The sequence below is a fragment of the Phalaenopsis equestris genome, unplaced genomic scaffold (assembly GCF_001263595.1).
Source record: "Phalaenopsis equestris unplaced genomic scaffold, ASM126359v1 Scaffold217343, whole genome shotgun sequence".
NCBI classification, from domain to species: domain Eukaryota; kingdom Viridiplantae; phylum Streptophyta; class Magnoliopsida; order Asparagales; family Orchidaceae; genus Phalaenopsis; species Phalaenopsis equestris.
In genome coordinates, this window is record NW_018235871.1 from 81,928 (window position 1) to 103,452 (window position 21,525).

At 32.0% G+C, this 21,525-nt stretch overlaps 2 protein-coding genes across 2 annotated transcripts; one reads left to right on the plus strand and one right to left on the minus strand.

Moving 5' to 3' along the window:
* Window positions 1-300: 300 nt before the first annotated feature.
* On the plus strand, window positions 301-3,010 carry LOC110037238 (GDSL esterase/lipase At1g33811). The gene is made up of 5 exons (XM_020741835.1): window positions 301-543; window positions 1,796-1,920; window positions 2,018-2,266; window positions 2,351-2,618; window positions 2,705-3,010. Exons 1-5 carry the CDS (start codon window positions 309-311, stop codon window positions 2,926-2,928), a joined length of 1,101 nt encoding a protein of 366 aa, XP_020597494.1. The 5' UTR covers window positions 301-308; the 3' UTR covers window positions 2,929-3,010.
* A 115-nt stretch (window positions 3,011-3,125) lies between these two features.
* LOC110037236 (GDSL esterase/lipase At1g71691-like) lies at window positions 3,126-12,994 on the minus strand. Its single transcript, XM_020741833.1, has 5 exons — window positions 12,591-12,994; window positions 10,646-10,790; window positions 9,906-10,128; window positions 9,440-9,689; window positions 3,126-3,445 (listed from the first exon to the last, which is right to left on the minus strand). The coding sequence occupies exons 1-5, from the start codon at window positions 12,862-12,864 to the stop codon at window positions 3,219-3,221; spliced, it is 1,119 nt and encodes a 372-aa protein (XP_020597492.1). The 5' UTR covers window positions 12,865-12,994; the 3' UTR covers window positions 3,126-3,218.
* Between the last annotated feature and the right edge of the window lie 8,531 nt (window positions 12,995-21,525).

Genomic DNA, 21,525 nt, shown 5'->3' on the forward strand with positions numbered 1-21,525 from the left:
CTATAGCAGTTAGTCTCACCGCCGTTCTCCGTCCCTATGAAGTACAAAAAACCTCCTCCAGCATCCAACCATTGTATCAATCAATAAACCATCACCACCCCTATTTATTCAAAACCAAGCAGAACACATGAACAAATCTTAAAATATGCTAAAACACTCACGAGCTCTCCGCCCAAGCTTCCAGACTTAACCGACCTTCATAAGTACTCATTGCCCACAATACCCAAGCTGAATCACCTAAAAATTCTATAAATTCTAGTTCTATTTTCTCCACTTTCCATATTCATTTCTCTTCACGTTTTACATCAATGGAGGTCTTGAGGATAGTTATTCTGCTCATTCTCTCCATGTTAAGTGCAACAGAAGCAGGGCCAGACCCTCAGGTCCCTTGTTTCTTCATCTTTGGCGATTCTCTCGTGGACAATGGAAACAACAATGGCATCCTTACTCTTGCAAGAGCAAATTACTTGCCATATGGTGTTGATTTTCCTGAGGGGGCTTCCGGCAGGTTTTCCAATGGCCGAACCACAGTTGATATTTTAGGTATATTTTCATAATTTTCTATTTATGAAACCTTTTCTTAGTTTTATATCCTTACTCTTGCAAGAGCAAACTAGATGCATTATTGGCATGCTACAATAACATATGCTTAAATGTCACGGACCAAAAGTCCCACATCGGCTAGGTGTAGGGCTGAAATGCAGTTTTTAAGTCCTGAGTTGTCCACCACCTCTAAGAGCTCTTTTGGGAGGTAACAAGTGGTATCAGAGCAAATTATTACCTGTCATGTTTGTGGACTCTCCATGGTCCAGTGGGACCCCCGGTGGAGTCGATCCATGACAAGGGCGTCACGTGATTGGGTGGAAGAGAATGTCATGGACCAAAAGTCCCACCTTAGCTAGGTGTAGGACCGAAAAACAATATTTAAGTCCTGGGTCCACTTAGAGCTCTTTTGGGAGGTGACATTATATATATATATATATATATATATATATATATTTTTTTTTATTTCGTATAACAAATCTATCTTATATGAGAGATCTTCATTACGTATAATACATCAAGTCCAATGCCTCGTTAATTGATGGTCGAGGAAGAACATAATGTATTAAATCGCACTTAATCAATTGGAGCCATTGTTGGAGTTAACTGCTCTTAAAATTTACTCAAACATGATTGTAGGAGGAATATTTACGTACGGAGAACAGAGAACGAATGTGGCTCTCCATGCGTAATCCCCTCCTAATAACCACTCAATAACCTTTGCGAAGATTATTGGGGGGTTATTTCGACGTTATTTGGAGTCAATACTCTCCACGGTTACACTTTCAAATTTTGCGGTTACACTTTCACATTTTCTCCGGTGTTAGTGTATTAACTCCAAAATCGCCGAAATAACTCCGCAATAACCCCCAATAACCTTCGTAGAAGTTATTGAGGGGTTATTGGAAGGGGATCACACACGGAGAGCTGCATGCGTTCTCCGTATGTAAATATTTCTCTGATTGAAGGCACCATGGTTCATAAGTTAAAAATCACACGAAGATTTTTTCCAAAATGGCTAGATCTAATACCACTTATCAGATAGTGTAGATCAAAGTAGATCAAAGATCACATTCTTTAAACAGCAAGCCTTGAAATCAAGATTCAAAAAGCCATACGCTAACATGTCAACACCAACAACTAATTTGCTCTATATTATCTATATGGTGAGCCAATATGGATGAATAATAAGCTAACTCAGCTTAACTCAAGTAACCTAATATTTTCGTTGAATCACTGTGCTTCTTTGCAGCTCAATTGTTAGGTTTTCGAAATTTCATCCCATCCTATTCAGCCGTGCAAAGAAATGAAGTGCTTAGAGGAGTGAATTTTGCATCAGGTGCAGCAGGCATCAGGGATGAAACAGGAAATAACTTGGTACATAACTAACATTTTAAAGTTGATCATTTACATCATATAACATATCAGTTTTTAAATCCAAGGCAAAAATTCGTTGCATTTTTACACAATGCAGGGTGAACATTACTCATTCGCAGAACAAATCGAGCATTTTCGAGACGTGGTTCAGGTCATAAGAAGATTATTCCAAAGAAATGAAACTAAGCTATATGATCATCTAAGCAAATGCATCTTTTTTGTTGGAATGGGAAGCAATGACTATCTTAACAACTACTTCATGCCCAACTACTACACAACAAGCTCTGACTTTAGTCCCAAGACATATTCAGCTGTCCTCCTGGATGACTACTCAAGGCTGCTTAATGTAACAATCAACATTCCAAACTGTTCTGCAAAATCAAAATTTACTGAATAATCTCTAATTTAAAGGTTTTTTTTTTAATATCAGCAACTATATGACTTGGGTGCAAGAAAAGTCACAGTCACAGGCATTGGGCAAATTGGTTGCATTCCTTATGAACTAGCAAGGCTCAGAGCTCCTAAAAATAAAACTGGAAGTAGATGCAATGAGAATATCAACAAAGCCATCAACATATTCAACGCAGGACTTCTGCAGATGGTGAAAAGATTTAACAGCGCAATGGAAGATGCTAAAGTCATATATCTCAACACCTATGAAAGCTCGAAGGACCTCACTATGAATGCAATTTCATATGGTAACATATATGAATATTATCAGATTAATGTATTAGTGTATATGTTACTGTTATGTGAAATATTATCATTTATTTGTATGATGCAGGCTTCACTGTAGTTGATAAAGGGTGCTGTGGGGTGGGAAGGAACAATGGGCAGATCACTTGTTTGCCACTCCAGACCCCATGCAGCAATAGAAGCAGCCATTTGTTCTGGGATGCATTTCACCCAACAGAAGCCGCCAACCAAATCTATGCCATGAAGGCGTATAATTCGACGTCGGCTTCCGATGTGTATCCAATCAACCTCAAGCAGCTTGCAATAGCCTGAAGCTATAATTGATGCTTAACTATAAGTTCTTATTTACTTTCTCTTCATTTTCATGAGAAGATTGATATATCATGCCTAGGAATCTCATTGTAACTTTCAATTTTATAGTGATAATTCACTCAGCAGCACTTCCTGTTAATCACCTCTAAAACAAAACTTGAGAGACTTCAACACTTCGTACAGCTCAAGGACATTAGCAAATAGTCCAGTTGGACACAGAAGGTTAGAGATAGAAAGCTACAAAGAAAACTGGAGAGGATAGAAATAAGGCAAGAAAGAACTAATTAAACTTAGGGATTGAGAGTTACAAGCTGTTGTATGTTCATTGGAGAGACAATATCCGAGGTGCCACTGAAGGACTGTCTTGCCAGTATGATATTTACTGCTGATGTAGGGTGGAAGGCGTCCCAGAAGACATAGAGATCTCTGTTTAGGCATGGAGGCTGCAATGGAAGGCAGCTGATCTGCCCTCTGTTTCTTCCTATTCCGCAGCAGCCACGATTGGCCACACTGAATCCTGCAACAAGAAGATCAATTCTTATTAATAGTTAGAAGTAAGGAGCAGTGAGATAGCTTATAAAACCCTTCTCCTACAATGATTTTATTAATTCATTAATCGTAAAATGTAGGCTTCTTGATTTTTAAAAAGAAAAAAATGGAAGAAAATGCAAAACTTTAAAAATGGATTCCTATTTAAATTAATTTCATGCCAGTTTCTTATTAAAAAGCTGATGTGATGTTCTTATAAACTGATTGTCTAATAAAATGGTACTACAACTACAGTAATGGAGGAATCAGGAGGAGTTGGGATATAAACAAGTTGAGTGGAGTTCGTAACACCTCCAATTTGAGTTCGAGTTTGATTAATTGGGTGAGTTCGAGTTATAGATCATGAACCAAATCATTTATGATAGAATATAGATTTTAGGATGGAAATTTGGGCTTGGATTGATTTACAATCAAAACTACACCGTGAAAAAAAAGACCACACCGATTCAAAAAAGTCTGAAATATAATATCGAACAAAAATGCAGAATGAAGTAATCCCAAAAAAACATTCCAAAATTTAACATGGAAAAGCACGAGAATGGAAAAAATCACGAAGCCACATCAAACCAAAAATTTCACTATGAAAGAAGACATGTAAAGTAATTTACACTACTCAAATCTTCTCTTGACACCACTAAAATGTAAAGCAGTTATACTCCAAATCATCTCTTGATCGCACAAGAGGAATCATGTGTTCCAAAATCTACCTCAAACTCCACCACTTCATAGAAAATTTCTTCAAGAATTCACCGCTTGCAAGAGTTTCACAAGAGAGGGAGAGAGTGTTGTCACGGTGAATCGATGACTTGAGAATTAAATCAAGAGAAAAACTACCACTGATGTAATCACACTGCTCCTCATTATAATCATTCCAACCGCTCTATTTCAGAACCTTGAATAAAAAAAAATGTAGCATAGGTATGTCGCCACTTTGCGTAACCGCGCAGTCCGACATAGCATTTCCCAATGCTGGCATGGCCACACTAGTATTGTGGCACAGAAGCGTAATTTTTATGGCACTGAGGTTCCCTTACCTTTGTCGACGCTATCGCTTCAGCCTAAGTGGATCAGACTCCACACTCAACAATCTCCTACTTGGTAACTGATTTAGTCTCACACCAGTAAAACATATAATAATTTCACTCCAACCTCACTTTTGATCACACAATGGAAATTAAATGTTTCAAAATCCCCCTCGCGAACTTCACTATTCAACAAAAAAGCTTTTCGAGAGTTCACTGCACATAAGGAATTTGCGAGAGAGAGAGAGAGAGAGAGAGAGAGAGAGAGATCACTCTGAGTTCAGGGCTTAAGAATTGAATTGAGAGAAAAATTACCCCTACCATAATCATGACGCCCCTCATTGAAATTATTCCACCACTTTATTTTGGAATCTGGAATTGAATGAACTGTGATGTAGGTATGCCGCTACTTGGAGTAATCATGTCTACATGCATAACTACACCAATACTACAGTGGAAATGTCAGTACTCTTGTGGCACACGATTGCCATTTTTCTGTCATTGGGGTTCCTTTGTCTGTGCCGCTACTATTACTTGAGCCCAAGAAAATCAGACTCCACAATCAATAATCTCCCACTTGATAATTGATTTACGCCCAACATCTGTCCTCTAGATCTACACCAACATCTCTATCACCTTCAGAGTTCTGTACCATAGTGTAACCCAACTTTGGTCCCAACCTTTCTGGACTCCAATAAAAGTTAAACATAGCTCCAATTTCTCGATAGTCATAGCTTCAATCAATATATTTTGAAGGTTCTAAACTTGTTGTATCTTTTATAAGAATAACTGTCCATCTTTCATGATAGAGTGAATAAAATGATACCTCAATTGAATATGCTTTATCCTGACCTGAAAAATAATATTCTTAATAAGATGAATAATACTTATACTATTACTATAAATCTTTCTAATCCTCTGCTCGTTGCATAGTTCTACCATAAAACTCTGTAGCCAAATCATCTCCTTACTCGTCTCAATAATAGTAATGTATTCGACTTCCCTAGTTGAAAGTATAAGAATCTTCTACAACCTAAAAACCTAACTCAACCTTGTGTTCCCCAAAATAAAGATAAACACTTTTATACTTCTTCTAGCATTCTAATATCTTATCAGATTTGAATCCACAAACCTCTATAAACTGATTCTTGAACTTTAAAATCAAAGTTCATTGTTGAATATTTCACTCAAATACGTGAGAATCAACGTCACTACCTCCCAATGAACTTATCTGGGATTACCCATGTAACTGTTGATCACTCTTACTATAATTGCAATATTTGTATGCATACATATCATAATGATGCACAAAATTGTTGTAAAGTAATTGATCAATTACAGAAGTATACATATCTATCAAATAATATAAGAATAAAGAGTGTGCTTATCGATCCTACGTATAAAATTATCAAAATGTTCTAACAGACAAAATTTTAGATTACTAAACCTTTGAATCTAGTTTAAAATGTCAGCTGTACAGATATTAAAATTTTTAAATCCTAAAATGCATAAAACTAAACCATGTTTTGTTGCAGTTTTTCAGAGATAAAAATTTATACTACTGTGACACCAATCTAGTGATTTCTCAATATTGTTTTTATGAAATCTTATGTTGTTGTTGAAATTAGGGACAATCATCCTTATCATATATCTTGGTCATAAGAAGCATTGAAAATTATATTACAATTAAAGGGGGTCTAACCATGCAATGTTTCATAAAAATCTTCTAGACCTCTATCTTGGTTGAAATTTACTATTCATAGGATATTGTGTATTAACCTACTTGCTCTTTTAAGAGACAGTTAGAAGTACATGATCAAAAGAGATTTAAACACTATCTAGCTATATTAGATGTAAACTAAGGTTGAAAAGTTAACATATCAATATATTAAATTCAAATATAGAGAATGCATCTTGGGAATAAAATTCATAAAATAAGTTAACGATAAAATCACATGACATAATCAGAGGAGCAAGAAAACAATATTAACTATGATACATAAGAAAAAAAATACAAAAATTGTTATTGCGGGCATAAAAAAGAAAACTATACAAGAGGTACAAAAAACTCAATCCCAAACCAATCGGTCCTTATATTACATTGTGATCATCTCCCTCTTGCAAATGCATTCAATCTCGCCTACCAATCTCTCTAAACTCTTAACTAAAAAATATGAAAACTTGAAAAATTGGAAGAACCCTCTTGAAAGAACCCTAATGAGAAACCCTAGAGTAACTTCTAATAAATCTCTCTAATTTTTTTTGCTTTTTGTACTTATTCATTTTTATAATTCCATTAAAAATTATTATATCTAGTTGAGCATAATTTTGAGTATCTAGTCTCCCCTAATTAATAATTTCTAATCACATCTTAATATGAATCCTCGAATCTTATAATTAATTAAAAAACTAACACTTAATTAAACTAGCTGAATTGAAAATTAAAAGGCTTAAAATATCACTGATTAGTTATTTATATTTATAATTAAACATTCTTAAATGTTCATGAATGATTATATTATAGGTAGAAGTGATAAAGTAAAGGACTAAATTATTAAGACATTAATTATAGTCCTCTCCTTTGATTGGTACACAATTCCTAATAAATTTTACATAATTTTATAAATACTAAAAATTCTACTCACGAGGCATTATACTAAGTGATGTCTATCGCTTACTTATGTCAATTAATTTTAAGCAAGTATACATGCAAATCTTCTCCACCCTCCCTCCCAACTTATTTTTTATCATATCCATATGAAATATTGTGAAAATAATCTAGCATGCAATAACAAGGAATCAAAATGAGAAAACATATTACAGTGAAATAATAACACATGGAGATCGACAAATGTAACATATAACAGTGCATAAAAATAATATCATTTTACATCAAAGCACTAGCATGAAAAAATATAATGTGATAATTTGAATCAACCTGAGTAAAGCTTCTCCAAATACTAACATGAAATTTGCTAAGAAAAACAATCAAATACAGTCAAAATAAATTCAAAGCAAATTTGAAGTAAAGTTCAAAGCAAATGCAAAGCAAATGCAAAGCTAAAATATGCTCAAAACACACAGTAACGCTTGGGTTGCCTCCAAAAAAGAGCAATTGATTTAACGTCCTTAGTCTCACTTAAGGTTAAATAAAACCTAAAATCATTTCCTTTCATTAGAATAATTTCCATTTCAGTAATCCTTGATTGATCTCATAATATTTTTTTGTTTGAGAGCTTTCACTAAATCCTCAGGTTTTAGAATTTCTTCAAAATTTCCACTCTCAGTTTGATAACAGTCTTCCAAAAGGTATGTAAGATGTTGATCCAGATTATAATTCATAAGGGTGTTTTTCAAATCCAAAACTCTCCCAAATAACCCCACTTTTTTGCAGATCAGTATTTGCCCCACTAATTGCAAGAAATGATTCCCTAAGAGCCGAGTCAGGATTTCCCTAAGCCTTTATTTGGATTCTCACTAGATGTTCTAGGCTCGTGATTTAATGCTAAACAGCTACTCTTCATTCTCATGCATCATTGTCTGTGTCGCCATAAGATTCTCTGTGGTTTACTTGCTCACTATGGTGAAATCAATATATAAGAAAAATGAAAGACGTATCAAAACTAGGGATGTTTGAACCAAAACTTCCCATTCTTCAAGTGTAATCATTTTAAGCTTCTTGGTGATTCCTTCTATTGACAGATTTGTATTTTTTGATACATCAAATGTTTCCTTTGCATCTTTCAGATCACAAAATTTGAAACTTTGAACTTCTCAACCTTGTTTTTCATTTCATCGCCCGTTACTCTTACTCGAATCAAATGTCTTAAAAAAACCCCTCTCTAATACCACTTATTGGGATAAAAACTTGGACTTCGATTGATTTACAATCAACAACCACACTATAGAAAGAAGAATCACACCAATTCAAGAAATATGGAATAAAATTTCGAATATAAACACACAACAAAGTAATCCCCCAAAACACACCAAATTTAATGTGAAAAAAAATCCAAGAATGAGAAAAAAAACACAGAGCCATACCACCCCAAAACTTTTGCTATGAAATAAAAAATGTATAGAAATTTAAACTACACATGTATTCTCTCTACACCATTGAAACCTACAACTATTATGCTCTAAATGCTCTCTTGATCATACAAGAGAAATCACACGCTCTGAAATCCACCTCTTGAATTTCATCGCTCCAAACAAAAGCTCTTTGAGATTTCACCGTGCACAAGAGATTTGAAGAGAGACAGAGAGAAAGAGAGTAGTGTCACTCTAAATCAAGAGCTTAAGAATCGAATCAGGAGAAAAACTACTACTGATGTAATCTCACTGCTCCTCAGCATAATTATTCAGCACTCTGTTTCAGAACCTGAAATAGAAAGACTTATGGCCTAGGTATATCGCTAATTGGCGTAACCCTGTCACCCATCATAGCTAACTGGCGTGGTTGCGATAGTCTTGTGGCACATGGGTGCTCTTTTTGCGCACATTGGGTTCCTTTATCTCTGCCACTGGTGCTTCAGCCAAGGTAAATTATTCTCCACACTCAACAGAAGAAATGATTATAATTCAAGTAGTTATTGTAAAAGAATAAAAAATTAAAAATAATATGAAGACACTTGAAAGTTAGATATAACTTTTATATATTAATTGCAATTTTATATTTAAACAACTAAATTCTAACATATCCTAAGTGTATATTTATATTAATATTCTTTAAACGAGCAGACATATGATCTAACATGTCGAGTTGGGGCTTGCTCATCCTTGCCATATTAGCTCATCACTCGCAGCTTATGGCATCAGTCATTTATCAAGTAGAGGTCGAACTGGCCCATGAACAAAACTCATTTGTCCACAGATTTATCAATTTGATGAAATGACATTAAAAAAAAAAAATTATGTAAAGCAAAAATCAATAAATTTACCATAATTCCTAGGATTCTCAAGTATATCCTTGAACATGCTATATATATCCATGTGTACAAACTGGGATCCTGGAAGATTTTCATTGAGATTATGCAGCATCGGCTTAAGTTTGCCGTTGAAGTTGATCACCAGATTATTAATTTCTGATGAGCAGTGACTGCTTAAATTCTGAGAAAGAATGTATGGAATGCACCCCAACACGCCCACGTTTGCAATTATGAATCTCCGACCTCCAAGACTGTAAAGAGTCTGCATATGAAAAAAAGATTAAAATTTCATGCAAGATTTACATAACATTCCATCTATTTCTATGTATTTACACATCTTAACACACCTACACTTCAATTTCTACATACAGGCCACTTATTTGATGCATGAAAATATGTACTCCGTGGCATGTACATTAGCCAAAGTTGAAAAATATTTACCACTTTACTGCTGAAAATACAAAGATAGGCTACTCACTTCAAGCTGTTTAGAATAACGTTGAATTAGAAGATCAGAAAACTGATCCCCATTGTACTGAAATCGAGTGTTGTAGTTTGGCATGAGATAGTTGTTGAGGTAATCGTTGCTTCCAAATCCAATGAAGAAAACAGAGCGTGCAATGGATTCTGCTGCCGTTTGTGCTCCGAAGAAGTTGTTGAAGTCTTCCATTGTGGACGCAAAGTTTTGGATTTGTTGGTTGTGAGTTCATAACATAAGCATATGGTGCGAGTGAGTTAGTTGTTGATTAGAGTGGGGCATTACCTACATACCATCCTATTCTTTATGTATTTACGTATCTAACATCTATACTTTGTTTGGCACATATGTACTACTTTCATTTTTGCCACTCAATTCCTTAGAAAAGTAAAATTCATCCTTTTTATGCATAAAAAATGTGGTATACATGTCAAAATTGAAGTTTTTGTCTAATATTTTTCAACATGTAGTCCAGCTTCAATCTTAAGAGTGGGTAAGATTATCAAATGCTAACAAATTATATTGATTTTGGTAAGTAAATCTATAGTGAGTGGGTAAACTTACAAAAGTATCTAAATTATATAGAAAAAAAATAGAACTTTTTTTTTTTATCATTTATAGAGAAATCTCAATTCCATGGTGTTCTCAGCCATTGCGCAACCTAGTCTTAACTTAGCTTTGCCACAAGTAGTGTATTTGGCACAATTTTTGGGTTAAATACTTCAATTTCTGACTGAAACAAAGTATTGTAGCTTACAAAATTTCTTCCACTTATGTCCAAAATGCCTGCAGCTGCAGAGGCATAGTTAACACCATTTAAAGCATTATTTATGCTGCCAGAAACTTGGGAGAATGGAGGAATGAGTGGCAGGCCAAGCAACTCACCTGCACACACCAACCACCAATTAATTAGTATGGTTAAATCAACTGATACGGCTCTGTTATTATCATTTTTTATAAATTCAAACATATAATAATAATAATAATAATAATAATAATAATAATAATAATAATAATAATAATAATAATAATAATAATAATAATAATAATAATAATAATAATAATAATAATAATAATAATAAAACTTGAATGCTGGATCAGATGATTTACTATACAGAGACTCGAAAAGATCAACTTTTGATAGGGATGGGTCATAGCTTTAAATGAATTGAATCTAAGGTACTAAGGTCGGCCGAATGCATTAATTGTCACCTACCACGTACATGCAAGAATATATACAAGGTTGATAGACTTGAATACTTGTAACATAATATTTAGATTCGGTGAGAAAAGCAACAATTTATGAAGGTAGTCAGAATTCGACATGAACAAAACCTATTAATTTGTGCTAATTTATTTGGGGCATATTCTTATGTATTGATATATCTAATTACCACCCCAATTCTTTTTATAAAATATCATTTTTTTTGACTTCTAAGAAAATATAAATACATAATGGAGGTTATATTCATGTTATATCTCATTATATCTGTGTTATGTCGCCTATAACATCGATGTAACTTCTATATAACCTACCTGAATTTACAAATAAGTTTCACGCTTCTGTTTTCACATATATGTAGGTTACATATAAGTTACATGGAAGTTACATGGAGGTTATAAGGGATATAACGCGAATATAATGCCTATATAAGACAAATATAACCTCCATTATGTACGCAGCACTGCGTATGTCTTACGTATGCAAATTTTTTCCCCTTCAATACATAGTAAAGATGATATATATGTAAAACTAGAAAATTTAGTTGTTAGACCTGTAAATACATATCAATTGACGGGCATGCATGCATGTAGATTTGTTATAACATTATGTGTGGCTATTTCCTTCAATATTTTGCATGATTACTTTGAATAATTTGTAAAATATTCCATTCCATTTTATAATACCACTAACAATATAGTTAAGAAAATTTATTTTATAAATAATTGGAATTTTCTTGTGACACTTTTAAAAAAATTGTAACAAAACATTGAAAATTTTCTTGCAAATCTAAACAATTTTACACGTTTAAAAATTTTTTTAAAAATATTTAAATTCTCCAATGAAGTTGCAATGTTAAATTGTTTTTTTTAATATATTTTATTATTATTATTATTATTTTGACATTGTTAGTATGTTGGTCTACCATTTTTATTTTGTATGATTCATGTTAAATGAGAGAAATAATGTAATTTCTAGGCATATATATGATTGCTTGTTGATAAAAATAAAGGATTTTACAATTACAATATTAAATATCAATCATAATATATACTTAAAAATTATTTTTTTTTTAGGTAAATTAATATTAATGATATTTTTATGACATTTAACTCTTTGAAAGTGAAATAAAAAAAAATTAAAATAACATAAATAATTATAAAAAATATTGTTATGTATGTAATTCCCCAAATACTAATTGTAGTTAGTGTGGGAGAAAATTTTGTTTGGTTGCCGTCTTTTGGAGAACGACTGATAAGTCAAAATACTAAAATAAGCTCTTTCTGCCCCGAGTTCGAATCTTAATTGGGTCGAATTAGCACATATGAGGAATAAATATTTAGAGAATAGATTGATATGTCCACCCTAAATATCCTTCCCTTTTGAATATATATTTATGCTGAGATTTCGTGCGCACAATCTTAAATATTGATTTTTATAATTTTCTATTTACTGCTACGTACCGATCTCATCGGCAATAGTATAGCCGTTGGCGAACCGGCCGGTCGGGCCGCCGGCGAAGTCGATGCCATAAGGAAAGTAGTTGGCCTTCGCTAAAGAAGGCAGGTTGTTATTGTTACCGTTGTCAATAAGCGAATCGCCGAACACAAACATCGCCGGAACCAATGGCCGCCGCCCACCGCCGGCTGCTTCTTGAGCCGTCGAATATGGAGCTAACATGAGAATGAAAAGCAGAAAGAGAGAAGAAGAAAACCAGGAGCATGATAAAAAGGCCATGGTTGTTAGTTTTAGCAACAAGAGCAGAGGTGCATGGAAGAGGGAGGGAGGGATTAGATATAGAGAGGAAGGGTGGTGTGTTGGGGTTTAGTTTTAAAGTTCAGTAAATAGGTGGGAAGAGAAGCCAAAAAACTTGATGTGATGTTCAATGAAAAATTTCCTTTGGAGGGACAATATCATCAATAGCTATATATTAATATTGATAAGTTGGTAGCTTTAATGAATGTTTGGAATATATACATGATTTTTATTTAGAGGATGGTTAATTTCTTAGGAAGTTAATTAATTAATGAATTACATATCACATTCCTTTAACAAATATTTTATATTATTTATGCTTGATTTAAAAGAAATGCAATGTAGTGAAAAATTTGCAATTACTAGTATCGTTATTTGTCAACTAAACCTTCTCTTATTTTCGAACATTTTGCTACAATAGCAACAGTCATCATTGTCACACCCTGCCCAGGTACAACTATTAGTGGTAGCCCTCATTAACCAGCATGTCACCACCCTCAACCAACCCAATAATCTCCACTCCCTAAACATCATCTTAGTCCATAATTTTTAGGACATCATAATTTCTATTTGGGTTTTCATCTCCTTACTATTTTATTTCTTTCCTTTTGATTAATCTCTTTATGACTTACTTTGTTATTTCATTGCAATATTAGCCCCATGAGCTTATGTGGCTCTTTCATGGTTCATTTTTTTTTTTGATAAATATAAACATTTGTCATCCAATTTTAATTGCTAAGGGCATTACATATTACTTTGTTAATATCAATCAAGATGAAAATAACAACATGAGTTAGATCATTTATGAATGTGATCACTTAAAGATTTTGTCAAGAGAACTATATTAAAAATACTCAGAGGGAAAGGTAAGATTTAAACTTCCCCAAAGTCTAGTTTATGTTTTATTTTATTGGAAAAATATTGAGCTCATATTTATATAGAATGTGAAAGTCCAACTACCAAGTTAAAAAAAAAGATATAAAATTATATTTCAATATTTTTATATATGATTGTGCATATTTTTGGGAATTTATTTAAGCTTATTTTCTATTTATTCAATTTAATGGTATTTGTTATTTACATAAATAATAATGATTAGCAATCATATCCTAACATTTTACTTCATTTTATTATCATTAATTATATATATTATTTGAAATTTTTTCTTCAATTTAAATTTTATAATGCATCATTAAATGTGCTATTAATATATTAAGAATTTTTATTATATTAATTAATGGTATTTATCACATATTTTATGATTTTTAACTATTTTTAGAGGTTCTTACTTGAATTTTTAATGATACATTACTAACTTATCTATGATTTTATACAAAAAGAAAAATTTTAAATCTTATTTAATTAATTTAAAAGTAAATTAAATTCTATAATAAATAATATTAATAAATAAACTATTGTTCTTACTGAATTTAAACTTAATATTTATTTCATTGGATTTATTAGATTTCCATACTTGTGATTTAATATATATGGCCTACTTTCTTAGAAAAAAAGGTTCATATTTATCAATATCAAGAATTATAAAAATTTTAGCTCTGGTTCAAACAACTAGTTGATTATAGCTATTTGTGAATTAATTGCAATCATTGTTATACAAAATACTCACCGAGTGACCACCGAAGATAATTAAAGTGAGTTTATGCTACGTAATTAGATTGATTAGAGTATTCCCCTTACCTAAAGAGTTCTATTATGAATGCTTAATTAGTCATATTAAAGTAGGAATGTTATAACCTAGCAAAGTTTGATAAGATTTGTGGGCTTATCGCTTATAGTAAAATCCTTTGATTACTCCATGTGAAGGAATGATTGGAAGTGTCTCAATTACCCATTTAGGAGAAAACATGTTGCTGGAAGATGTTTCCACAAATTCATAGAGTGAATGAAGTGCTTATGGTGGCAAGCTCTAGTGCAAATCTTACTACTTGGAGTATATGTTGGTCAAGGGATGATTGAACATCATAAATACTTGCATATCCATTTCCAATTGTTGTATAACTCAGATTTATTTTATGTACATATTTACCTAACTTGGCATTTATGCTTTAATATTCTTTTGATGAATGTAATTTATATCCTTATTAGCTCATTTATAATATAAATTTATTTATTTTGTTATCATATTTTTATTTGGTCATGTGTTTTTTTTTTTGATGTTTTATAAGAAATGACTTCACTTAGCTTGTGTAGTGTAACCAGCTTATTCAATTATGTCTAAAATAATATAATGATGAACCATAGGTTTAATTTTTTTTTTTTGTAAGTTCAATGATTTTAACTTGTTTATGAATTTAAATGTGTGTAAATTGTTAGTTTATTAAAGTTTTTTTATAATAGGTTGGAAAGAAATTTATTTATTTCACCCAAAATAATAGCTACTTTACATGTATTTAATCTAATCATATAATATCTAATATTAATATAAACATTATGCATGTATTGCTCATTGAGTTTAATCTTAATTCCTACTTTATTTAATTAATTTATTTTTTTTATAATTATAATGCTACAATTAAATAACCCACTTTCGATTTGAGATGAGTTTATTGCAATTTCTCAAGTTATCAATTATTTCTAGTTATAGCAGCTAGTAAAACGATAAGTTGATTATAATTATTGTGAAATTAATTATATCAATTTGAAACATTTTGATTTTTAATTTTAGATTACTTATTGAGTCCTAAAATACTCTATATTATAGCTTAGTTTTTGTACGAAGATCTTACACATATAAAAGGGAGTAAGGCATGGAAAACTCAAATATTCATGTAAAAATTTAAAGAAGGAAAAAAACTATGGGGCTTATCCTTAATGAAATAATGTACTCTACAAGTAAAATCAAGGAATTTTGCTGTTATCCTCAATTTAAGAAGACAATATTATAAAATAATGCACTTAAACTTGATCTCTTGTAGTTATATTTGAGCTAGAACAAATATAGGGATAATCAAGATCAACCACGCGCCAACCACGTAGGTATACATGTCATTTAGATAGTATACTGATTTGTCTCTGTGCATCGATCCTACGATGAACGAGTTAACTTTCAAATCAGGGTGTATATTTAGTTTACTAATTCTAAGTTTAGTTTGAAACATCAATTTTTTTTATGAAAGTTTTAAAGTATATATTATTATTATTATTATTATTATTTTGTTTTGAAAGTAATCTAAATTAGAGAGGTTTCTAGCAGTGTCAGAATTCTTTCTTGAATTGAATCTAAAAAATCTTGACTCATCCAATCAAATCTGCTATTGTTTATTATCAGGAAAAACAATACTTCTTAGCCTCTTCCAAGGTTTGGGTTCTTATATGACAATTTAATTCCCTAAACTATGCAGAAACCCATATTTTTGGTATTTTTCCTATGTGATTGCAATATTATAGCAACAATATTCATATTCTCATAAAATATTGTATGCCAACCTAATTGTTCCACTAGCCTACTTACATAGTGCTACATCACCATTTTGAATATTTTAAATTACCAATTCAAAAGTAAATTAAGTACAAAAAGTTTACATATCAGCATGCACTTGAAAATAGCGCAATTCACAAAATCATGGATTAAATCTAAATTCCCTTTATTATAGTTCAAGGGAGCAAGCAATTTATTGATGAGACATGGTACATGAAAACAAAATAACATTCATTTAAAATAGAAAATAAAGTTATATATAAGTATGAACAATCAAACCCGAGTATTCAACACTTTGCTCCACATAATTTCTAACACTTTCACACACTGACACTAATGAGAAGAAAAGAAAAGTACTCCCATAATGTGTCTCGCTTATGCTTGTAGTGTTTCTCCACTCTCTTCAATTTTTCAGTCATTGCCGTCTATATTCTTTATTCATCTCCAAGTCTTCAATTTTTGTTATGTTTAAAATGACGGTCTTTTATCATTTATGTAGTCCAAAATGACTCAAAATTGTAAACAACTATCATTCCGCATGACTAGGTGCCTAGGCATTGACCTAGAGCATAGGGCTTCCGCACTCTCGGTAATTTTAGGCTATTTCAAGTGCCTAAGTGCTCAATATAGGTCCTAGGATGCTAGGGGATTTGGCTTCAAGTGCCTAGATGCCAAGGTTTGGTGGAGGGGCACTAGTTTAGTGCTTAGACACTTTATTTTAGGTCTTTTACTCCCAAAGTTTCCTAATCACATCTATGCTGCATAAAGCATTAAAATACCCATGTAAAATGTACAAATAGTATAAACAAAGTTAATAAAAATATAAGAAAACACAAAATTCATCAAATTCCCCAAAACATAAATATCACTTGTTTTTAAATAATTCAATATCTAAAATTAAAAACATTTAAAATCCATGGTAGATTATAAATTAAGATTGCTTTATTCTTTAATAATAATTTTGAGCAAATAATTCTTGATGTCCAAAATTCTTCTTAAGATTAAATTTATTTAGAAACACTTAATTTCTCAAAATAACTGACATTGATACTCTTTCTATATAATTACCTTTAAATCACTTATATTTGGTTGACTAAAATTAGATTAATATATAATTCAATTTGACTAATCAACTAAATAACATTACTTCAATTATTATTAATGTGTGAAAAAATTGCATGAATTCTTTTATGTTTTGCATGTCTTTTTTGATAAAATTATACTTTAAAGAAAAGTATGTTTATGTTTTTTTTGCAGGTATAATAAGTATAAGGAGTGGGGCGAAATGGAAGAGACATGGAGTAAAAAGGAGGTGAAATGGAGCAAGAAGGAAATAGAGTGGGATGGGGCCTCGACACTAGACTTCTGGGGCGCCTAAGAGCCAGGCCCAATCTATGCAAACTGAGAGGCTGACACCTAAGTACCAACTGCTAGGCATCAAGGCCTCAGATGGGAAGCTTAGGGCTTTGGCACCATACTAGTTGGGTGCCTAGCACCAGAACTGAATCAGGGACAGTTACAACAGTTTGACCCACTTGTTTGAAGCATTGTTTGGATGGACCAGAGGCAATTTAAATAGAGGATATTGGAGGTTGTTTCATAAAACTTAAGGATTTTTGAAAGGGAATTTTGGAGAAAAAGGAATTGAAAGTTATACTAATCTTAAAGGTGTTATCTTTAGAGTAGAAGGCTTGTTCTATGGTAGGGAGAGAAAGTTTAGAGTAGAGAATTGATGAGGATCTGAGTGTTAAAGTGAGGAGAGTCTTCAGAAAAGCAGCAAGGGCTTTAGTGGAGCATTTTAAAGGCTGTATTGAAAGAGAGAGCGAGAGATAAGTATTCTTGTGTTCAAGTATTGTAGATAAGTATTCTTGTGTTCAAGTATTGTATTTTTCTGTAAAAACTTTGATATGTGGATTCTCTTGATTTCAATGAAGTTTTGTGATATTTTCTCTATGTTTTCTGAGTAATCTCCTCTAACTTTTCCTTATAGTGATGTAGTAAGAAGTGTAGGAATGTAGAAATTGTTTTAAATTATTTTTAATTTTGTAATGTGATGATTTTTCTTCCAAATTTCATTTTCTCATTCTGGTCAAATGATTTGTTAAAATCTGTTGTGAATCCATAATGACTCGAGAGAGCTATGACATGAATAACTAGGAAGATCATGTTTAACAATAGGGTATGAAGCAAAAGTACACTATAGGGAGATGCAAATAGATAGAGAAATAATCGTTTTTGGGTTCAAAGTGGGGCTTAAGGAATTAAAGCCACTTTAACAAAATTTCTTTATGCACTCGGGAGAGAGTAATGAAGAGAATTGCTCTTATTTGTCACTAGCCATATTTCCGTTTATATTTTCTCATTATCTGCACTCCACTACTATCACTGCTATGGAAGGTAGCTTTATCACCTGATTATTGCCAATTCAAGTAGGACAATTAGAATTTATGTAGGAGTAAAATTTAAATTTATTTGCATTGCAATAGGGACTGTTAACACAACTTAAATTTCTTTAAATTCCAAATTGGGGATAAATTCAGTAAGCTAGAACATTTTCCAAAATTAGAGCACCCTGTTTATCTGTGGGATCGACATTCTGGACTAAAAGAAATTAGATACTACTTTGACCCTGCACTTGCATAATCCACCTGAGCATTAAAGCATTTGCTAGGGCTCAAAATTTTCTGGTGTCATTGCTGAGAATACGGCGGTGAAGAGTTTAGGAGAGTTTTAGTTGAAATATTATGACTTAGAATTGGAAATTGTTAATATTATTTATATTTTTGTTTGTTTTACTATTTGTTGGTGTGTAAAACTACTAGTGAACCTCTAGTAATGTGTGGGATAGGTCTAACATAACTTGAACCTTATGACTAAGAACTTGAGAGAACTATTAGGAAAATGAGTGAAAATGTTGTAACACAAAGTTTGATAAATAAATTATAAAGCATACATGGGCCTCTGCTACCGCTACATGGTTAGCTTATTATAGTTACATAAAGAAAAAGTAAACTACGAGGAAATGAAGCAAGCCAAACAAGAAATTCCAGTACGTAAAAAATCAAAAGTGAAACTGTATTGCAATGCGAGTAAGTAAAACAAAACCCATGACCATATTTGAAAGACTGAGACTAAGTGTAAGACATTGGTGACGGTGGGGGCTCAGGGATGAGTTGTGAACTTTATAAATCCAACTTTTATGAAAGTAGCCAACCTTACAACCTAAGGAGGGCAATCTTTAACCTTGATCCAAATGATTAAACTCATGGACCTTTATAATTATAAGTTGTCATGCATTTGAAAATTATTTTAGCAAGCAAACAAAAAAGTGATGATGTTGAAAAGAGGGTTCTGTTAAAAATTTTTGAAAATTAGTATAGTCCACAGGCTAATCACTCTAATCAGACCAACAATACCAACAACCTAAGGGTGTCAGGGGCATCTCCCACAAAAAGTTGGTGAATAGTATCATCGGGGATCCTTGAGGTAGGAGATACTATTCCAAATCTCACTTCGTATCCCTCATTTTAGCACACTTAACCTTGCCACCTAGACCTTAAACTTACAAAAGCTTGATAATCCATATGTGGCTAAATATCCCCAGCAGCTCATAAGGATTTAAATACCTTAGAGGAGACCTAAATCCTTGAGCATTGGGTCATAAATGTAGGATAAGTATTGTAGGGAATTTTATTGGAATCAGTGTATTGATGGGTCCCGAAGCATATCTTGGTGGTTCGCTAAAGTTTTAAAGATGATTTTCTTGAACAAAGCATAATAAGTTTAGTTGTCATTCAAAATATACAAAAGATTGTAAAAGTGTTCGGGGCATAACCCCAAATAACTTTTAAAGTCTTCTAAATTATTTTGAGTTCGTTGAAACTTATTATGTTGGTAAATTAATCACTCGAAGCTAAATTAAAATTAAGTGGTGATATTTTAACGGTGCTCAATGAACCTGGATAATTTAATTATCCCATGAGTGAGGTAACTAATTATTTATTTAATATTTTACTTAGAGATTATGTGGGTGGACATCCTTAAGGGCAGATTAAGTTGTTAATGGATCTTCACCCCCTTTAGTTAAAATAGAGCTTGTACTTTTTGACAAGTGTTTATGAATGGTTATATTCTTTTTAAAACCTCATTAAATAATGTTGGATTGAGCCTAGTTCTCTACCAAGCTCTTAAATGTTCATGGGTAAGTTTTTCATTTTAAAAGGGAAGTTGAAGGAGATGAGTTTGGCTCTTATTAAAAGTTTACATTATCATCTAACCAATGATCTCAAGCTTCCAATTAGTGGGTTATTTTCTTCCTAACATAAGCCCCTTACCTTAGGATCATCCATTTTAATTAACTTCAAAGACACAATAATTTGAAAAATTACATTTTACCCTTCTATGGAAGATTGGTTTTTTATCATTTAACCCTTTATCTTTCTATCATCTCAAAGAACTAATTATGGTCAATGTTACCCATTTCTCCCTTTGATTTGACCTAAATTTTAATTAGGATGTACTTTTCCATCTTATATAAAGTCAGAATAATATCACACTAAAGTTTCTATAACTCAAATGGATTGAATATCATAGAACATACAGATGTCACAAATCGTGACATTTCAACAGTGACACCAATAATTTATTTCGATGGAGCAGATTGAAGGGTAATTTGTAGAATATCTTCAATAAGTGTCTATCTTTGAAACTATGGAAGTTTATAAAAATACATATTTTGCATGGACATAAAATTTGTATGCATTTTTGCTCAGACTAATAAATTCCAAGAAACGTTCAACATGTCTTTGATTAACATAATTCCATTTAGACTTTGTTATCCAACTCTTATCCATTAGTGTTAAAATTAAACTTAGTAAATGAGGAGTATCGGATTATTGAAATAACAACTAAATATTCAAAAAAAAAAAAACATGCAAATGGCAAAAATAAATAAAAATATTAATGAGTTCAATAATTAGTAAATAAATAGTCACTAAAGTATTAATAATAACATAACAACAACCTTTCATGTATATATTTTATTATGATTTATATCCTATGTTAATTTTTAAAAATTCTATGATATGTTATTTTTTTATGATTGTGTCATTTTTGTTATGAGAAAACTATGGTGTGATATAATAGCCCACCTGACACTTTAATTATTAATGAGAAGGTGCAAAAGATATATATATATATATATA